Source organism: Ictidomys tridecemlineatus, chromosome 7, assembly GCF_052094955.1.
Source record: "Ictidomys tridecemlineatus isolate mIctTri1 chromosome 7, mIctTri1.hap1, whole genome shotgun sequence".
In the NCBI taxonomy this organism is placed as follows: Eukaryota; Metazoa; Chordata; class Mammalia; order Rodentia; family Sciuridae; genus Ictidomys; species Ictidomys tridecemlineatus.
The window spans coordinates 104,500,642-104,522,181 of NC_135483.1; the positions used below are offsets into that span (position 1 = coordinate 104,500,642).

Below are 21,540 nucleotides of genomic sequence, written 5' to 3' on the forward strand. Positions count from 1 at the left end.
CCATTCAACCAGTAAGGTAGGGCCAGGCTGGTTCACTTGGAGAAGCAGGTGATATTCCAGCTCAGCCAGGCCCACTCCCAGGACATACTGCTTCACTGGGTCCTTGGAGGAAAGAAGGGACATATTTCAGAAAAAAAAAAAGAACAATATTTGGGTCCTGTCCCAGGTTTAGCAAATGCATCCAATTAATTGTGGATTCTGATTCTCCATTTAGAACAAGATTCAGCTCATACACCTGGCTATTCACTTGGCCTTGAATTGCTTCCCAAGCTCCTAAATTCCCCCAGGCTCCCCCAATCCTTTCTTCGAGGGAGGTAGGAGATATGGCATCTGACCTAGCTCCCCCTGACACCCTGAGGATCTGGGGAGCACAGAGTCAGACCAGCTTCATTCAGATCCAGCCCCAGGTCCCCTGCACCCTGCCTTCAATCCTGAAATAGCTGAGGGAATCCCAGGGGCCACATAGAAATACACAACAGTGAGAGGTCCAGCTCTCTCTTATCAACTTCTCTTCTGATGTGCCAGCCTCCTGGGTAACCAAGGGTGCACCCCCACCTTCAGTCCCCAAACATACACCAGGTGCTCCCTGATTGCTGCAGCCCACACACTGATTTTCATTTGAAAACACATTTGCTCTTCAATAATCATCCTCCTGCCCTCCCCCACCATCTCACTCCAGGAGAGGGATAACAAGCTAGTGAAAAAGGCCACTCTGAGTTTCAAAAGGGAGGAAATGCCAGGATTCCCCTGAGCTTCAGTGTCCTCATCTGCCCAAGGGGACTGTATTTCTGTAGGGTGACCTCACAGGACAGAGAGAAACAAATGGCAGGTGGTAGATGTGATGGCTCTTAGTAATTTACCAAATTCAATGAAGATGCTAAGGTGGTCCTGCCCTCCTGAACCATCCAGACCCAGTGGGAGCCAGAGCTCACCTGACTGCAGGCTTCCCAGTCTCCAGATGGGCACCCTGGGGCTCTGTGGCCAGGGCCCAACTCAAGTATCTCAAGTTCATGTTCTTCTGGTACACATCAGGCTCCTCTAATGAATGAATGCATGACTCTGAGACCCTCCTCAGGCCCTTCAACATGCAGCCTGACCTGGAACCATGTGTCCTCCATCCCTACCCCCTTCAATCAGGGTCTAGCTCAGAGGAGCTCTGACTTCCTCCCTTGTAAGGTGAAGCCAGCCAGCACCTCCCAATTTAGCTTCTTCAGCTTATGCAGGGGAAAAAAAAAAAAAAAATTAAGGACACTGCAGTTCAATTTCAAGAGACCTGCCATAGCACAGACAAAACACAAAAGCCACAATGGTGTGCGCCTGTGGGATGTCAAGGGCTTTCCCAAGATCTCCCTGGGGCAGAGCAGAGCATCAGCCCTCACCAGTGAGCAGGCTGCTAGCCAGGTGCTTCACCCTCAAACAAACCCCACGAGCAAGAACTCCCACCATACCACTCTCAGAGGATGAAACAGAGAGGACAGGCGATGTGCCCGGGACTGCAGGACAAATTCCCTGGTTTCTCTGAAGGTTAAAGCTTCTTAATTCTCCCCATCATGCCCCTGAATCATCTTCTTCCTCTTTCTCTTAGTAATTCCTGAATCTTCTTTTTTTCCTCTTTCTCCTACCACCTGCCAGTGGTCCTGAATCCAGATCAGCACACCCATCCTCCCCATCACCAGTGTCTGTCCCCCTAGACAGTTATCCATCAACTAGACAACGTGGAATAAGACAGCTGATGACACCTTGGGCCAGAGGAAGAGGGGAGCTACAGGAGGCTGGCTAAATGGAAAGCAGGGGTCCCCACAAGGGACCTTCATGGCTCAGGCCTCTCAGTGCCACTTTGGTCCCCAGGGCCCAGTGATGGGCCCAGGCTCGTCCAGGGCTCAGGCATCTTGGCAGGAGCCTCATGGAGAGGGCGAGTTAAGCAAAGGGTCCAAAGAAAGCAGTCACAGCTGTTGGAAAATGGAGCTGGATTGGCAAAGACTCTCCTGTCACCCCATCCCGCTCCTGGTCCTGAAGTCCCAGCAAAACTCCTGCAGCCACAAGACTCCCTTGAAACTCTAATAAGCATCATCAACCCGCTGGTGCTCCCAATCCTCCATCCACACAACAAAGACTGTGTCCTCCTATGCCCACTCCCCATCCAGTGGTGTGAACATGCAGCCAGGGGTCCCCATAGCTGGTAGGACCACTCAGATCCAAAAGCAAAGGGAGTCTCCTTTCCCATTTAAGTTAATGGCCAGCCCCACAGGGAGGAGCAAAGCGCAGGTGCCCAATGACCCTTGCGACTTGCTCTCCAAGCCCAGCAGTGTCACGCCCTCTTGTGTCATCCTGGGTTCTGAAACACAGAAACAGACCTGCATGGAGCAGAGCTGGTGCAGAACACTGTCCACCAGTAATTCAGCAGCAGGTGTCACCTGGCCCTGGCCCCAGCCCTGACAGGCAGCCTCCAGAATTGCAACCCAGCCCTGCCCCTGTCCCCATGTGCCTTCCTGGAAATGTTTGGATCTTTTCTAGTTGAGGCTGCTCCCTCTGGAGACTCAGGACTCACTACCTCTCCCAGGCCTCAGTCTTTTCCTCCTGGGAAAGCCAGAGGCTCCCGAGGCCCACATCAGTAAAATACCCAGTCCTTAGTTGAACCCAAACCTGGAGTCAGAAATATGGTTCAAATAATACCTGAAGTAAAAAGCTAAAGAGCTTGATGCGGGTCTGGGGCGAAGCCCACGGGCTACATCCCAGGCCTGGCTCCAATCTTCAGATCCAGGCCTCAACTCACCCCATCCACACTCACCCTTCCAGGTACCCAAAGAGGCCTTGGGTGTGCTGTTCCCAAGGCTGCCAGGGCACGACTCCCCACCCCAGCCTGCCTCTTTTGCCCTGGGATTCAGTCCAGACTCACCATCCCCAAGGACCTCTTCCTGATGCACAAGCCTAAGGCACAGAAGGCACAGACCTCAGGGACTACCTCCAGTGCCCTCCCTAGTCCCAGGATGGGCACTGTCTACAAGGCAGGGAGCTCCGCTGGCCAGGGACAGCACCATCACGAGCCTCTCAGCATTTTGGCTCAAAATGGACATAAGAGAGAACACTATCAGGATAATAAGATAGCCATGGCCACCACCTATAGGTGAGCTGCAGTCTTCTCGGGGGATTGAACCCGTGTAAGAAGAGACTCACACAAATCAAGGAGCCCGCCTGGTGCTATGGCATGCTCCTGTAAGCAACTCAGGAGGCTGAAGCAGGAAGGAAGTTGAGGCAGGAGGTTTGCAAGTTTGAGGCCAGCCTTAGCAACTAAGCCAGGTCCTCTTTCAAAACTAAAAAAAAAATGTTTTTCTAATTTTTTTTTTAATTTAAAAAGGACTTGAGATGTAGCTCAGTAGTAAAATGCCCCTTTGGTTCAATCCCCAGTATCAAAACAACAACAAAAACAAAAACAAAGCAAGGAGCATATTTGGGGAGACAAGACCCTAAAAAGGGTACCCTGACGACATTGAGGAAAGGGTCAACAAAGGTCTGGAAGAGATGAGAGCAGCAAGCCGCGCTGGCAGCAAGGAATTCACCAGGGCTCAGTTATGCAGCAGCTGCGGCCTACAGCCGCCCACTTACTCACTCCCTCCCATGATGATCTGGGGCTCAGCCCATGGCACTGGGCCCTCACACTGCAGAGGGGACATGTCCACAGCTCACAGCCCTTCCAAAGGGGCAGAGTACTCAGCACTCCAAGCTCTGTCCCAGAAGGCTTCAAGTCTGGACTCCTCCCCCACTCCATGCTGTGACCCCAATCCCACTGCATCTGCTTGCTGTGACACTCAGGATCTGGGTCAGGGAGCGGGGAGAAGGTGTGGGTCCTTGCAAGCTGAGGGAAGAGCCTCTGCAAAGAGCCCAGGAACTGCGTCTGAGGGCAGTGACAAGCTGCATTAACAGTGAGGTGTCTGGTCTGGCCAATCACACTAATCCCCACTACCACCAGTCAGCGCCCCCAGTGCCCCTGTCACCCATAGGCTCTTATGAACACCCATCTGCTGAGGACTGAGGCCAAGCCCCATTTGGCATCTGGCCTAAAACCAGGCAGGACTCCGTAGCAGGGCCCCAGCCAATCACAAGAGCCCTGTTACCCATCACCGAGTGCTATAGTTACTGGCTTAGATTAGGCCACACTACAGCACTGGGCTGTCCGCTCATCTTCATGCCATTTGATCATGGGAAAAGGCAGTGTGGAAGAAGGACTAGATCACCCCACAGTGGTAGAGGCAGGGTGGGATCGGTTACCTTGTAACCCCAGTCCGAATCCTGCAGTCCCTCTCTTTCAGCCTGCACCCTGAAACCCAGAGTCTTTGACAGCCATCAGCCCTGTCTCTTCACTACCAGAGAAGCCGTGCACCCATGCATGCAAGAAGTACAGTCGGCCCTGGGTATCTACATCTGCAGATTCAACCAACCACACATCAGAAATCTTCAAAAGAAAAAAACTGTGCCTATACTGAACATGCACAGACTTTTTCTTGACATCATTCCCTAAACAATGCAGCATAATAACTATTTACATCACAATTACTTTGTATTAGGTATTATAAGTAATCTGGAGATGATCTGAAGTATTACAGGAAGAGGAGCCTAGGTTATATGCAAATAATACATCATTTTATATGAAGGGCTTGAGAATTTTGGTATCTGGAAGGTGGGGGTCCTGGAACCCCCCCGACCAAAGATAGCAAGAGACGGCTTATGGATGTAACAGTGACTGTAGGATACAGGCCAGCCCTTGTCCTCATGAGCAGAGATACACAGACCTGCCTCCAGCCTGAACCCAGGCCACAGAGGTAGGCATCAAGGGACCCAGAGCAGAAATCCCTCACCAGGAAAAATCTTCTCTGTGTGCCTGCATGTGATAGACAACATGGCTACTTCTTCCTCAAACACAGTAAAAAGTGACTAGTAATGCTATCATTTCAACAAAGAAACATTGTATCAATGACTGAAACAAAAGTAGGCAGGATACAATTTCAGAATAAGGAGTCCTCCTTTAGATTAAATTAACATAGCTTTTATTATTGGAGAAAATACACACACACACAGGGTCTTGTGTCCTAGTGATGCATAAACCCATGACTCTGGACTTGTTTCTGGAAACCCTAGGTCTTCCCGTCATCCCCAGAGTCTACCACACACCCCAAAGTAAAAACCTGGATCCCAAGTGGGGCTGGAGGGACAGGCAGGGTCCCCAAGCTGGAGACTGCCATCTCATCTGCATGACTCCAAGGTGGTCTCCAGGGTCAGACCCACTGCCTCATCCACAACAGAGGTGGCAATCCATAGGAGTCACAGCTCTGGGCCAAGCCTCAATTTCTTCCTTTGCTCAAGGGACTCCTAACAAACTCACTTGTTGGCAGGGATGATGGCACAAGGCAGGTGTACAGTGACCCACAGCTATTATTATTAAGTTAATATTTGACAAACCTTCCCCTGGGGCAGGAAGAACCTGCCTTTCTCTTTTCTATTCCCCATCCCTGACCCCTGCCAGCCATTGGCATGTGTACAACCTTGTGGCCTTGTTAGGAGGTGGCAGCCTGAGGCAGGGGTGCACAGAAGCCTGGGTGCCAGGCTCGTGAGGTCGCACGAGAAGAGCAAGATGCTGAATCCTACTGGTGGCTCTAGGGCCCTGCCCTGGGCTAGCAGCTTCCCCATTTCATCCCCCAATGGCTTCTTTCCTCAGCTTGCAAGGACCCACACCTTCTCCCCGCTCCCTGACCCAGATCCTGAGTGTCACAGCAATAATTAATACCTAATAAGTAATTAGGTATTACTTATAATACCTAACACAAAGTAGGTCTAAAGTATCCCTGCTTCAGACAAGGAAACTGAGGATCAGAGAAGTCAGCATGACTGGCCTAGGATAATAATCCCTGGGGAGGGACTCAACCCTATCTCTAAGGCTGTGTCAATCTGCTATGCCAGTCACAGCTCCATGTGGAAATCTTACACATGGCCCTCCTGGTCTAGGCCATCTCTGGCACAGTCTCCTTCATCTTTTAGTGGCCTCTCCCACCTCCCCAGTCTACATCCAGCATAGGAGGCCCTGCCCCAGGCCCTGCACAAACACCCACCAAAGCTGCACATCTGCCCAGATCTGCCCTGCTTGGTACTTTCAGTGTTGGTGGCCTTTCTTTGTATTTTTAATCCCAAAAGGAGACTTGATGGAAAGGTGGCTTTCGAAAAACACAACATACACCAGGCCTGGTGGAATACACCTATAGTCCCTGCAACTCCAGAGGCTGAGGCAGGAGGATCAAAATTTTGAGGCCAGTCTTGGTAACTTGGGCTCTAAGCAACTTAGTGAGATCCTATCTCAAAATAAAAAATATAAAAGGAAGGGGATATCGCTCAGGGGCAAAGTGTGCCCGGGGTTCAATGTCCAGTACCAAAAAGAAAGAGAGAGAGAAAAGAAAAGCACAATACACCTGGCATCCAGTAGGAAGCCCTGCTCACAGAGGTGCCCTCTCACCTGAAGACAGAAGCTTCCCACAACCTCAACCCAACCCTCCCATTGCATACCTACATCCCACGTCACATCTGAATATCAGATCAGCACAGGTCTCATATACAGGACACCCTCTTGCTTTCCAGCTCCTACCTATCACCACAGTCATTTGTGCATTGACTCTCCCTGGCTACGATATCAGCTCTAGAAAACCAGGGGCTTGGATTGTTCACCTCTGGGTTCCTACTCCCTGGAACAGTGCTCAGAAGGTAGTGGGTACCGAATATTTGTTGTGAGAATAAATGAATGAATATGCAAACCCCATTACCACTTTACCAGTGGTGAAAAGTGAAGATGAGACAAGGGAAATGTGCCCAGTCACAGTTTATGTGTAGGAGTAGAGATTCACTCCCAAACTGTCTGATCTCTAGTCCAAGCCTTCCACCTACCGTAGACTGTCCCTGCACACACCACACACAGGCACATGCACAGAGCACAAACACACACTACACACATGAACATATGCACGCACCACGCCAGGACTGTGACAGCACCCTAAGCCCTGATCAGCTAAGGGCTCAGCAGGGATTAGCTATCTATAAAGGCCTGTAATGGACCCTCCCAGGGAGAGGAGTTGGGAAGACAGACTGTGTGGGGAAGTAGGTCTCCCTGTGGGGGTTTTGTAGTGCTGGCTTTAGTGAGCACTTGCTATGTGCAGGACATCTGTCAAAGGTTCTACTTTCCACAACATACATGTAAAGAGGAACCATCATTATCCCCAATTTAACAAAAAGAAACAGCGCTTGGGAAGGTATTGCAGCTTGCCTAAGATTCCGCAGACAATCAGGGAAAACCAAAGCCCATTCACATAGTGATTTGCAGGACACAAGGCCTAAAGTGGAAAGTGGGACTCTGGGGTTCTAGAACTTCATAGCAAAAGGACTACGTGAGGCTCAGCCTTGGGTTACAGGGGCAAAGGCCTGGCCAGGTGCCAGAGAGCAAAAGTGAGAAGGGAGCCCCAGTGAGTGATCTGTGAGGAAGAAGAGAAGTAGTCGAGCGAGCTTGGCTTCCCTGAATCCCCAGCATTGAAGACTTGATCAAATCTGACCTGAATCTGGCACCTGTCCACCCTTTTCTTCCAGGTTGCCAATGTCCTGACCATCCCCACTCCCCACTCCATACCTCAGCCCACACTCATGGCTCCTGGGACCTCTTCTTCCCTGGGCCCCAGGCAGCCCATTACACTCCCCTCATCTGCCCTCCTAGACAAAACAGGCTTTGCCTGGCTTATGTCCTGCCAGCACACTGTACTAAGGCCACCCAAGCCTGCAGAGGCTCAGAGAGGTCCCCGGGATGTGCTTCCAAGCTCCCCTCACTCACCTGCCTAAACCCAAAGCCCACAGAGCTTGTATACACACCTAGATAAGATGTCAGGATCCCTCCCTCCAGCAGGTGATGAACATTTACATAAATAACCTGGGTTCAAGGGAAGCTGATGGCAGTCTAGAAGGTACATCAAAAGCCTGGGCAAGCTGGGCACGGTGGCACAGGCCTGTAATCCCAGTGGCTCAGGAGGCTGAGGCAGGAGAATCTCGAGTTCAAACCCACCCTCATCAAGGAGAAGGTGCTTAGCAGCTCAGGGAGACCCTGTCTCTAAATAAAATACAAAATAGGGCTGGGGATGTGGCTCAGTGGTCAAGTGCTCCTGGTTCAATCCCAGTACCCACCCCGCCTCCCCCCATAAAAAGCCTGGGCAAACTCAAAGGGAAAAGGCCCAGAGCAAGGAGATAGAGAGACAGGTAGAGGAAAAGACAAGTGATCTAGGAAGGAGGAAGGAGGAGGGCAAGGAAAGGGTCTCAAATACTCAAGGGCAAAGGTGGACAAAGCACCTGCTGCTCTTGTGCAGCAGCTCTGGACTGGGGCCTGAGAAGGAGTGGTACTTGCAAAATCAGTGGTCCAGGTGGGCTCTGAGCTCTAGCACAAGGTAGTATGATTGGATGGGTGGTAAGGACTGCCTATGCCCCAACTGCCTCTTATGTTAAAAGCACCTACTTTTAATTGTGGCCTGGCCACTCTTATCATTGCAGCAAGGATGGGCTTGGTGTATAGGCCCAGCTCCTACTGAAGAGGCTGACAAAACTACTGCGTGGGGAGACCTTGACCACACAAAGGAACATGGTGAGACTCATGGCCATGTGTCAGGGTCCTATAAATAACTGCCACTGCCCCTTCCTTTAATGAGCATCTGCTGGGCATGCCAGTGCAGTGTGTGCATGGACAGCCCTGGGACCTCCCACTCCCAGCTGGTACTCCCCACTGTCCAGCCTGCTCAGGAAAGGCCAGCCAGGAGGGGGAAAGTACACACTTCCACCCTGGTCAGGGCCTTCTCCCATGTTCATCACCAGCCCAGATCCGCCAGAACAAGGCCCAGCCTCCTTGACACATGCTCCATGAGGACTCTCGGGCCACAAACCTTTCTCCAACAGAACAGATTCCACCCCCTGCACCCCAGCTGTCCTTCTGCCCAGCCACCCCATCCCCCAAGGGGCTCTGTCCGCCAACCTCTAATCCTCTCTGTCATCTGACCCAGGCTCCACCCTAAACTGGCTTTGCCCAGCCACCCTTCTGAGGCCCAAAAATGGACACAGTCATTTATAGAGGGTCCGACACGCCAAACGCAATGGGAAGATGACCTCATGGCGCCCACAGGCCTGAGCTTCAGGCACACTGGGAGTGGCTGAGAGGCCAGCAGTGGCAGTAGGAGACCTTACAGGAATATGCTCCTCATGAGCCAGAGCCACATGCAACCCAGTCTTTGACAGTGTCCAGGGACTCAGCCTAGGACAAGGCATCTGGCTCACATCTAGTTAGGATTTGATGAACAAGGGACAGCAAAGTAGTACATGACACAAATCGGCCCACCCACAGGCCTGTTTTAGGGCTCCCAAATCAATCCCCCCAAATGCCCTCATTTGTTCATAAACACTAAGCTCCTATTGGGTGATTTACCTATTGGTAAATGCCCAAAGTGCACACATATGGATCTGCCCTAATCAGTGATAGAGGCAGATGGATCAGTGGATAACAGCAACCCAGGATCCATGGAAAGACACAGAGGAGACCTGGTTCAGTGACTCCCATAGAGATCCACAACACCAGAGGACAGGGTGCCCTTGACCACACTGTGACCCCCTGAGTCTCAGTGGATGTTTGAGCTGAGATGGGGTGTGCGGAGAAGAGAGGATGAACGATGGAGGGCACTTCTTCCTATATGAATATCATTTGACCCTTCCACCATAGCTCCTGTTATCCTTCATCAAAAAATGCCCTCCTATGTCAAAAAAAGGAAACAGGAATTGTCCTGTTATTCATTGATTTGACTGAGGCAAGGTAAGGACAGTGGTGGGGCGATTGTAAGGCAGCAGGATTGAAGTTCCATTAGTGATGGAAGTTAGAATGGGTCCTGAACACCACCAGAAGATGCTGAGGAGGCAGCCCTGTGAGCAACAGCCAGCCTGTGACAGATTCTGAGTGGCAGGAAAAGCAAACAGAAGAGGTTGGTGTGGATTGAGGTATGGGGAGCAGGGCCTGCAGCTGGGCCTGGAAGGAAAAGGTTGGAAGAAGTCTACGTTCAAAGACAGCCATGATGCCTGTTACATTGCCTTGGCTTCTGGTGGGGTGAGGGTGCCTAACTACTACCCATGGGGAAGAGAACAGCTGTGGCACTAAGCAACTGCAGTTCCAAGAAGCCCAGGTTTGGGCAGGGCCTAACCTGCTGTTGGCCAAGTCCAGCATCCATTGCCCACCAGTTGTCAGCCAACTGCCCAAGACCACAGAATAGGGGTTGAAGAGGGAGCTCAAGCCAGGCAGGAGCTCCCAGGCCGCTGTGAGCCAGCGACACATGGCCACTTACAATAAGGGGACACAACTCATGCCTACTTTGCCTAGAATTACATCAAAGATGATGCTTCAGAGAAAGGCAGTTGGGGCAAAGGGGCACACCAGGAGCAATGGGGAGCAGGCAGGAGATGGACATCAGCAGAAGGGGACAGGGAACCTGTCTCAGCGAGCTCTCAGATTCCTATTCATCTTCCTTCTCTTCTTAGGATCAGGAAACAGGCTCAGGCCCAGGGCTGCCTGCTCCAGGCACCTAGATGGATTAGCCAGTCATGGGGAGGAGGGGGAGCAAGAGTAACTGCTGCTATCCCTCCAACCTGGAAGATGTAAGTCTTCCCAGCCCCCACCAAGCTATTCCTGGGGCTCTAATCCCTCCTCCTGGGGTGGGGTAGGGGAGCTGGGGCTGGCCAGATCTGGAGCCTGGCCCACAGCCTTTCCCTCCACACACAACCCACCTCCTTAGCCCAACCACAAGGATAAGCACTGGGACTCAGGGAGACACAGGGGAAGCTTCCCCCAACCCCCCACCCCCAGCGCCATCACGTGACTGCATCCTTAGGGAGCCCGCAGGTCTCAGCTGCAAAAGTCATTGTTTATAAACAGCCACAAGGCCTGCTGGGGAAGGCCGGCTTGTCCCTGGGTCCCCACCCGGTCCTCCACGGAGCTCTTGGGGGGCTACCCTGGCAGAAACACGGATTCTACATTCTCAGATTTCAGTAAGAATCGTCAGGGGGAAGTGGCGTCAGCAGCTGGCGTGATCCAATTCAATAAACCAGAGATGGCTTGGGATAAAAAGCTGACCCGGCAAGGACCCCCGCCTCCCAATCCCTGCATTTCCTGCACAGTCAGGGTGCCCCAGGAAGCCCCGACACCATCCCCCCGCGCCAGCTGGGAGTCACTCTCGGCGAAGAGGGGTCGGATTTCCTGCGGCGCCCTACACGCCCCTACTCTGGGACAGGTCCCCACCCGGCCGGCCAGGGCTACCAAAGCCAGCACCGCCACCCCCTCCCGGACAGCGGGAAACACTAAGCCCCTGCTCGAACAAGGGGACCTCCTGGAGGGGTGCGCAGCCCTCTGCTGACCGCGGAGCCAGGCAGGAGCTCCCAGGCCTCAGGCACCTCGCAGGAAAAGAAATCCGATCCTTCTTTCGGGCCAGTGGGATCGAAGGCGGAGAGGTGGTGGGAAAGAAAACTGCGGGCTCCAGCACCCCCGGGTTGGGAAGTAGCCTTAGGAGTCCGGGGCGTGCGGTAGCCCCGGGCTGGAAAGAAATGCTCCCTCCCTTCCCCAGAGTGGGCCCCTCCAGAATTGCCCGCACGGGCTTGGAGAGCTGGGGGTCCCCACCTTGCCTCCCAGCCTCCCAGCCCTTGGCTTCCAGGGTGGGGTTACACAGGACCAAGCGCAGCTACGGGATCCCAGAGCGTGGGCCGCCACTTCTCCGCAGGGGAACAGCGACTGTACAAAGCGGCCGAAGGCAGGGGAAGGAGGGGGTGAGCGGACAGCTGCGCCCTCCCCAGCCCCAGCCCAGGTGGGGAGACAGAGAACGCGACCCGAAGGGGGAAACTCAGAGCGTCGGGGGTCGCAGCCTAAGGACCCCTAGGCAGCAGCCGTGCGACGGCGACAGGGCCCGACCCTGGGAAGTAGGGGGACAGGTGACCGAGACACCGGTTCGCTCACCTTCTCCTGCGCGCGGGTGAGCTTCTTCTGTACATTGCTGGCGATCTTCCCCGCCGTCACCCCCTTACTGCCCATCTCTGCCATCGCGGCGCCGGCCTCGCCCGGTGGCGGGGGCCCTATCTTGCTCTGGGAGGCCGTGCGCGCCGCGCTCCCAGCCCCCAGCCCCGGCCGCGCGTCCGGCCCCGGCTCCTGTCCACGCCGCTCACTAGTCAGCGGAGCCGACTGACGGAGGCGGAGCGTGCGTTGGGCTAGCGAGACAGCGACGCTGGGACCGGGGAGGGACGGACGAACCAAGGAAGGGGGCAGGGAGGAGGGGCTGGGCCTCGGGCGGCGGTCAGCTCCCCCTGCCCGCCCCCTCCGGACAAGACACTGCCTTTTAAAGGGCCACCCCTCGCCGGAACCGCACAGCCTTGGAGGAGGGAGTCTGCTTCGAGGACGCCGGGTGCTGCGGGGAGAGGTACTCCCAAAACGCTCCGGTGACACCGCCCCGGGGCGGGGCCTAACACGACAGTCTGGGGTCCAGGACCGCCGCGGGCCCGACGCTTTGGTCCTCTTACCCAGCAGTCACCTCCTGCAAGTCTGGAGGATTGAGAACTTTCGAAAATCAAAGATAATGTGGTGTGGATTGGTACGTGGTCAAGGAGCCTCGACTGGAAGAATATGGCCCGAGAGTCCAGCCTTTCGGGGGCTCGCCTCCAGCTGGATTCCTAAAGCTCCGCCTTCTCGTTGCTGGTAGCCGCACAAGTCTCTCTGCACGCCTGGGGCACATCTCCAAGTCTTTCCCTGGCGCCTAGCCCTGTGCCATCTTAGGGCTCGGTCTTTCCAAGTTGCCAGTAATCGTGATCATAATAACCATCTAACATTACTGCGCACTTACTGTGTGCCTGGCACTGTGCTAACTGTTTTGACAACCATTATTTCCTTCAGTCTCCAGACAGCCCTATGAAGTAGGTGTTGTTATTCCCATTCTACAAACAAGACATTAAGACGCCTGAAACAAGATTTCTGACCATGTGCCTGGTTCTCCACCGCTCAATACTGAGTTGTTTCCTAATTCCTGCAGACGGGAAAATAATTAAGGATCATTTTCATGGAGAAGACATGATTATTGTACGCCAACTTTGCCAACAGACCAACGTCAGTTTTTATAAATTACAGAATTGGTTCCAGGACCTCAGCAAACTCCAAACCCTATGGATGCTAAAGTCCGTTATGTAAAATAGTCTAGTATATTTTTTTTAATAACCTATACATATCCTTTCTGGGTAAGTTATAATACCCAATACTTGCAAATGCCAAGTAAATAATTGTTATACTGTATCGTTTAGGGAATAATGACAAGTGGAGAAAAAAGAAGTCTGTAACATCTTCAGTACAGACACAATGTTTCCCCTTGAATATTTTTGATCCAGAAATATAGAACTCACAGGTACAGAGGATGAACTGTAATAAATAGGTACATCCACTACCCCCAGAAGTACCAAGAACTGTAAAGAATGCTGCCCTGGAAGTTTCTCAGAAACTATGGGCTGAGTTTAACAGAGACAAGTTAGATTCAGCTGTCCAGAGTATGAACAGGAGCCGGAGGGAGCCACACATCAGTCAGAGGTTCAGGCCTGGCCTAGGGTGGGGGGTCTCAGGACTGGGGGCTCCTGTAAGAAGGGTTCTTGCAAACTGCATGTGAAGCCCCTTGTACAAATAGAGACACTGAGGCCCTGGAATAAAAGATCCAGCCTACATTCATACAAGTGCATCTCTCTTTCCTGGGAGGCTCTCCTGCCTGCTCCTTAGTTGCTCCTGGTTCTTTCCCCCGCTTCTTCACTCCCCTGGTCTCCCTCCTGGCCTATTATTCTTCCTATTCTACAGAAAGACAGCAGGTTCAGCAGTTGCCTCACTGTTGAAAGTCACAGAGATCGCAAATGACAAGCACAGATCCAGCCCTCAAAACTACCAGCACTGCGTAAATAGAAAGCATTCTGTCGAATCTATTATAAACTTGTGCTTCATTCATGAGCTCCTAAAACATGTCAACAGCCCGGGTTCCTAAGGCGGCTTTCTCTTGAAAGCTCAACATGCTTTCAACTCATGGTTCCTCTCCACCTAATTTTAAGACTGTCAATCATTCTTTCAAAATTATTTTTTGGGCTGGGGATGTAGCTCCATGGTAGAGAGGTTGCTTCACACGTATGAGGCACTGGGTTTGAACACTCTGTGTTCCATCTTCAGCACAGGGGGAGGGGAAGTGATTTCTTCCAGTGCTCCTCTAAGGAGAGGAAGAAATGAGCAGAAGTCAAATTCTGTTATAGTCAGCCCCCCAGGAATAGTAGGAGATTCTGCTTGGCTGGACATTGGTGTTTCAAAATATCACTTGAAGGAAAAATAGGAAGCAACTGAAATGTTCATCAGTGTAACAGGGTCAGTCATGACTATACAGAAACCAGAGGGGCTATTAGGGAATCATTTAAAATAACCATGACAAAGACTATGTGGCAATATGAAAATGATGCTTATGGCATAGTTATGAGTGTAAAGAGCAAGATAGGAAATTGCATATGCAGTACCCTCACAACCATATAAAAATTAATTAAATACTCAGGATCAAAAGATTCAACCATGCATCAAAATAGAAAGTAGTTGCAATAGGGTCAAAGCATTGTGGCTGATATTTTCCCCCTTCATTTCCTAAGTATCCTAAAATATATTGCCTTCATCAAAAGAACCACATGTCCTTCTATTTTGAGACAGTGTCTCACTAAGTTGCTTAGGGCCTTGTTAAATTGCTGAAGCTGGCTTCAAACTCACAATTTCAAACTCACAATCCTCCTGCCTCAGCCTCCTGAGCTTCTGGGATTACAGCATGTGCCACCACCTCTGGCCCATGGCTCTATCTTTAAAAGTAATTCTTTATCTAATGTCTAGATCAGACTTCCCTAAACAGAAAAGCATTGAAGCATATATGAAATTTTAAAATGATAGTTTTTAAGTGCATAAAAATTAAAATTTTTGAACTTCAAAAACTGCAGTCCACATGTAGGATAAAAGTTTAGAAGAAAATGCTTCAAAAATGTTAATACAAATCAAAGAGGTAGAATTTAGGAGATTTTTTACTTTCTTCACAATTTTTTATAATATGCTATTTTCTTTTAATTGGGATAGGTCATTATTTTAAATATCCAGGGGAAAACTTTCCATTTTGAAGTCTGACATTTAAAAAATAGTGTAGATAGAAATAGTTTTTAAGTTCATTTTAAAAACAGCAAGAGCCCTATTTATAAATGGTAAAATAGTACAAATGGATAATTCACAAAATTGGATATTTGAAAATTAACAAATAGATTTTTTAATTTCACTCTTTACCAGACAAAAAGAGATGTTCATTAAACCAACAGATACCTTCCCTGACCTACTTTCATAATAATTTCTGTGTGCATGGTACTGGGGATTGAACCCAGAAGCGCTCTACCAGCTACAATCCTTTTTATTTTTCATTTTGAGTCAGTGTCTCACTAAGTTGCCCAGGCTCTCCCCAAACCTGTTATCCTCCTACCTCAGCCTCCCAAATCACTGGAATTGCCGGCTTGCACCATTGTGCCCAGCAACTGATTTTTTTTTAATTATCTTACTTATGAAAACCAGAGAGACAGAAACTCTCACTCACTGCTTCTCAGAGTACAAACAGATACAAAATTTCTAGAAAGCAGTTTGCAATAGTCTAAGAATCATCAAAATATTCACACTCTTCAACCCTACAATCCCAAGTCCAGGAAATGATTCAAAAATTTCAGCAACACTTTAACCACACAGATGTCCACCACATTATTTAGAATGGTGCAAAACTGAAAACATCCAATATGCTACCATCATCATTCTGAATGGTTAACTAAACTATGTGTAATGTCATACATGAAATGTTTACCAGAACGATAATGCTTGTGAAGTTTTTCGTGATGGTAGAATAATGCAGAATAGAACCAACCACTAACCAAAATGCGATTGCTATTTCTGGGTGGAGTAATTTGGGAGGGAGGATTTGGGGATTTGTTTGTCTTATTCTTTGTTTTTTTTACTTTCCCAACTTTGTATATGTCCTATTTTAGTCATCAGATAGAAATGCTATTAAAAATGCGAACTGAAATGAAGAAACTCTCCTAGAACAATAATTGAGAAACCATAGATGTGGCAAAATAGAAAGAGAAATCTCAGAGTCAGAGAGTATATGCCATGTGTTTGAACTTCAAGGACTGGAGAAATTATGTTTGCTTGTTTGTCTTTAGTAAACTAAATATTCTACAACCGTTTTTAAGTTCTCAAGAAAATTGAGTGGAAGATACAAAGATTTCCTGTATCCTCCCCTCAACACATGCACAGCCTCCCCCACTATCAACAACCCCACCCCCACCCCCAGTGGTATCTTTACTGCCATTGATCAACTACATTGGTACACCATTGTCCCCTGAAGCTCATAGTTTACATCAGGGTTCACTCTTGGGAATATACATTCTGAGAATTTAGACAAATGTATAATGACATATATTTACCATTAGTGTATCAAACGAGTAGTTTCACCACCTAAAAATCCTTTATGGTCCACCTACTCATCTCTACACCCTCACCCTTTAGCATTCACTGATCTTTTGACCTTCCCCATAGTTTTTCCATTTCCAGAATGTCAGATAGTTGGAATCACACCCATGTAATACATTCAGATTGGCTTCTTTCACTTGATAATATGTATTTAAGTTCCCTCCATGTCCCTCTGTGGCTTGATAGACTGTTTCTTTTCAGCACTAATAATATTCCATGATCTGGAGGTAGCAATTTATCCATTTACCTATGGAAGGACATCTTGGTTGTTTCTAAGGGTCGGCCTTCATGAATAAAGCTGCTGTAAACATCTATGTACAAGTTTTCATATAGACCTAAGTTATAGACTCCTTGGATAAATATCGAGGAATTCAATTGCTGGATAAATGGGAAGGGTATGTTTAACGTTGTGAGGAACTGACCAACCGTCTTCCAGAGTGGTGGGGCCATTGTGCATTCACACCAGTAATGGATGCCAACATTTGGTGTTGTCAGAGTTCTAGATTTTGGCCATTCTGGTACATGTGTGTGTCGGTGTCTCATTGATTGGAAAGTGTCTGTCTGCCTGTCTGTTTTTGTCTGTTTAAACCATGAGGAACACAGGCAAGCCAAAAGGAGTCCTCTTTTCCCTTGGAAAGAAAACAGCATTCCCCCATGTTCCCTTTTATAATTCAAGAATTAAAGAATTAAAGGCTCTGAATGAGCACTATCAGCAGCAGCAGCAGCAGCATAATTCTCTAATGAAGCAAGATTTCTATTATTTATACATTTGGGGCTGTCAAAATAATCCTGTGTTTGACAAAAGCAGGATTTTTTGCTACCCTTTTATAGACAGATACTCAGATAAACTTACCAAAGGTACTTGGTTGGTAGGTCCTGCTCTGAGACAGTCAGCACCCAGGCCCTGAATAGACCAGCTTCATACCTCCCTTCTAGAACAGCAGTCCTCACCTCTTAGGACAGGAAGGGGCTGTCTGGTCCAGCATCTAGAAGAATCTACAGGCTGAACCAATTATTTAGGGGTACCATAAATGTGATAAAGTGTCTAAGAAGTGCTCTCTGACTCAAATTATCCTCTCTCCCTCTCATCTATAAAATGTTGCCATTTTCAAGTTCCATGAGTTTATGAAAAGGGCAAACAGACCTGGGGTCAGAAATTGGCTCCCCGGTTTGCCCCTTTTCCATCCTTAGGTGTGTTACTTCAACTACTCGACATTCATCTATAATATGGTTTAGAATGTTGTGGAAATATCTATCAAGCCCTGGGAATATTGGAAATGACTCTGACAATGATGGCTATATATAGTAGCTGGCAGATGGTATAACTCTGGTCTCCTCTGCTAACTGTCCTGCTTTCATTTGGAGCTCCTTCCTATTGAGGATATGCTATGGTTTGAAGGTTTGTCTGTCCCTCAGAAGCTCATATGCTAGAAGTCCAGAGCTTCAGAACATGCAAAGAGGTGGGCCTAGTGGATGTTATTAGGTCATGGGGACTCTGTCTTCCAAAGGCATTAGTACTGTTCTCCCAGAATCAGGTTAGTTATCATGAGAGCCAATTGCTATAAACTGAGGTCATCCCATGAGTTTAGACCCTTCTATCTGTAGCTGTTTCCTTTTCCACTTCTCTACCAGGGAAAGCCCTCACCAAAGGCCAGTCAAGTGAGGCCACCCAATATTTAACTTTCAGTCTAAAAAAAAAAGTAAGTTGAATAAACATTTTTTCTTCATTCATCACTCAGTATCAGGTATTCTGTTATAGCAACCCAAAATTAACCGAGGTAGTGGTTAGTGCAGTCTTGTCCCTTGCACCCAGATATGCTAATACCATGGGCTTAAAGGATGGACACATGAGTACATGGCCCAAGCAGAACCTTCTCTGGACTGATCTAGTTTGTGGGTCCAGAAGTTCCTCTTTCTGCTAGATTTGCTAAGCAGGGAGAATAAATTTTAGGTTGTCAGAGGCCAGCTAGCCTACCATGTGAAAGATCTGCCTAAAAGCTTCAGTCAACAAGAGTAGAGAGATGGAAAGATGGAGAAATGGCAAAACAAAGACAGAGAAACAGAGGCTAAGAAGCAGAATGAAGGATATTACTTGAGAACTTGGTCCCAGTCATTCCTGAATCCTGCCCACTCCCATCTGCAACTATCCAGCTATAAGAGTCAATCCATTTTTTTTTTTGCTAAATCCAATTTGAGATCACTTGTAATCAAAAGAGATATGACTAATGTACCACTGTCATAATAACATCCTTCTGAGAGACATCATAATGCATCCTTAATTCTAGGGGAATCTCCAAATTAGTCTCTACTGTCTCTCCTGCCTCATCTGCAGTAATAAGGAGTGCACAAATTGGGACAGTTTCAAGTGAAAAGGAAAATAAATAATTATATTTGGAAAATAGGCATAAACCCAGACTATTCTAGGCTCTATATGAAATACGAGTTCCTAGATAGGAGTGGGAGTTAAGAAGAAACTTGGCGAAAGAGGTTAAGGACTTGCAATTCACAGTCCTCTTTCCCAAGGACTGACCATCTTGTCCCAAGCCTGTTCATCTTCCCAGGTCCTGGCCATCTTCTCCAGGCCTGTCCATCTCCCCCAGACTGTCCATCTCCCCCAAGCCTGTCTATCTTGCCCCAGGCCTATTCAGTCTCCTTGAAGTTATCCTTTTAGAAATGAGAGGGCAGCCCTTCAAAGAACTCTCTGAAATGACCCTCCCTCCACCCCCAACTTTCAAACCTACTGTTTAGATCCACTGTCACCAGTCCCTGCAGGAGGGGCCTGTGGGAATGGGCTGGTTACTGAGCTACCAACTAGCTTGAGAATGTTAACAAGGCTTCTGGCAATAAGTAAGCAAGTTCCTTCCTTCTGGCGCCAGCAATGAATTCTCCAAGAGCAAAACAACTTTTCAAGATGACCACTTGCTTGTGTTTCTCCTGCATATCTTGAAATCTTTGTTGGCCCCGGTGTGGTCTGTGGTATGTCCAAAAGGTAAAACAACAGGAGCAGCTCAGGCTCTAGAACAGAGGGCCCTGGCTGATCAGTATTAGTCTACGGCCATGGGCCAGTCACTACTCACTCCTTTTAAATGAAGCAAAAACACTCAACAGACGACGCTGTGTGGAGGATTAGAGGTAACCGAATCAGTCCCTGTTCCCAGACTGAGAGGACTTGGGAAATGGTAGCTGTTACAATGACACGCTGTCACATGGCCCACATTGCTGCTGAGACACAGTAGGCTGACCTTTGCCAGCTTTACAGATGGGTAAATAGAAGTGTAGAAAAGCAAACAGCCCTTTGCCCAGCACCTCCTTCTATAAATCACTGCTTAGCTCCTATAGAAATAAGATCCCAGTCTTTGCAAATGCTCACTGGAAATTTACTGTCATTATCTTTGTATTATCTACACCCCCCCAAAAAAATGGCTTACTAAATAAAGTGCAGAGACAAGATTGCATCATCTATTTTTAAGGATTTCTAAAGTTTCATTAATCTATAGACTAGCAAGCTATGAGACAACTAAGAAGACAAGTCTGGGTTTCATTGACAAGGTTACTAGACATCCGTTTTTAATTAATTTTTTATTGTAGATGGACACAATATCTTTATTTATTCATTTATTATTTTTATGTAGTGCTGAGGATCAAACCCAGTGCCTCACACGTGTGAGGCAAGTGCTCTACCACTGAGCCCCAGCCCCAGCCCCACAAGTCATTCTTTAGAAAAGCAATTTCAAGGTATATAACAAAAACCTTTTAAACATTTGCATCCTGAGATGTATCTGAGACTACATTAGAACACAGTGTAAGTTCAAAGATATTCCTCTCAAGTAAAATAATGATTTTTAGAAACAATATAAATGTCTAAACGTGGGTTGGTTTCCAAACTTCCAAATTCTGGTTTGTCTCTATCATGAATATTAAGCTACCATTAAAATTTGATTAATGGGACTTAAAAATTTTTAAACCTGCTCTTCCAAAGATACATTATGAAATCAAAAGGGTGATCCACTCCGATAAAACTATTCATGATACAGACATCCTGTATTTAGAATGTATAAGGAATTATTATAACTCTTATTCAGAATATATCAGGAATTATTATAATTTAATAAGAAGAAGATATAGAGCCCATTTTAAAAAAGGATTTGAAGAAACCTTAAGAAGATCTACAAATGGCAATAAGCCCGTAAGAGGTTTAACTTTAGTCTTTTGGGGGAGGGTAACTTAAAATCACAAATGAGCTGACACTACATACATCCAAAAAAAAAGAAAAAGGCTCAGATTTAAAAGACTGAAAACACCAAACATGAGTGAGAATGTAGAGCAATTGGAACTAAACCCACAGCAACTCTCCACTCTACCAGATTTCTCCTGCTTTCCTGATAATGAGTTTTCATTTCTTTATTTTCCTTTTATCTTTTTTTCCCTTGTTCTAAGTTCACCTTATAGATCTAATCTAATTGTGGGTCTGGGTGATTTTTTTTTTTAATTTAGTGGGCATACCTAGAACTCCAAAGAACATTCAGAGAGAAAGGGACTCCCCAACTCCAAAGCTTGCCTATTCCTCTCAGTCTTGCCTAAAGACACTTGCTACTCAGATGGGATTTTGAATATATCCTTCCTAAAAACATGAGGCTGATGAAAAACCTGAATGACCTTCTGTATTAGCCAACTTTCCATTGCTGTGACAAAATACCTGAAATAAATCAACTTATAAGAAGGAAAGATATGTTTTGGCTCATGGTTGCAAAGGTTTTGGTCCATGGCCACTTGGTCCCATCTCTCTGGACCTATATTAAGCCATGCTTTTTGTGGGTGTGGGGGCAAAATATTCATCTTATGGTGGCCAGGAAGCAAAGACAAAGCAGAAGATGCTGGGCTCTGGATATCCTCCTCAAGGGCACACCACC

At 48.1% G+C, this 21,540-nt stretch overlaps 1 protein-coding gene across 13 annotated transcripts in view; it reads right to left on the reverse strand.

Moving 5' to 3' along the window:
* The window catches only part of Bin1 (bridging integrator 1), a 56,870-nt gene extending 44,450 nt beyond the window's left edge, over nt 1-12,420 (reverse strand). For 4 of the 13 annotated variants that reach the window (XM_040294193.2, XM_040294187.2, XM_040294189.2 and 1 more), the window contains exon 1: nt 12,047-12,418. In XM_040294193.2, the coding sequence (XP_040150127.1) occupies nt 12,047-12,130 (84 nt within the window). In that variant the 5' untranslated portion in view covers nt 12,131-12,418. Of the gene's footprint in view, nt 1-12,046 lie in introns of all 13 variants that reach the window. The other 9 variants (XM_005315893.4, XM_040294192.2, XM_078017263.1 and 6 more) reach the window with 5 other exon arrangements.
* Between the last annotated feature and the right edge of the window lie 9,120 nt (nt 12,421-21,540).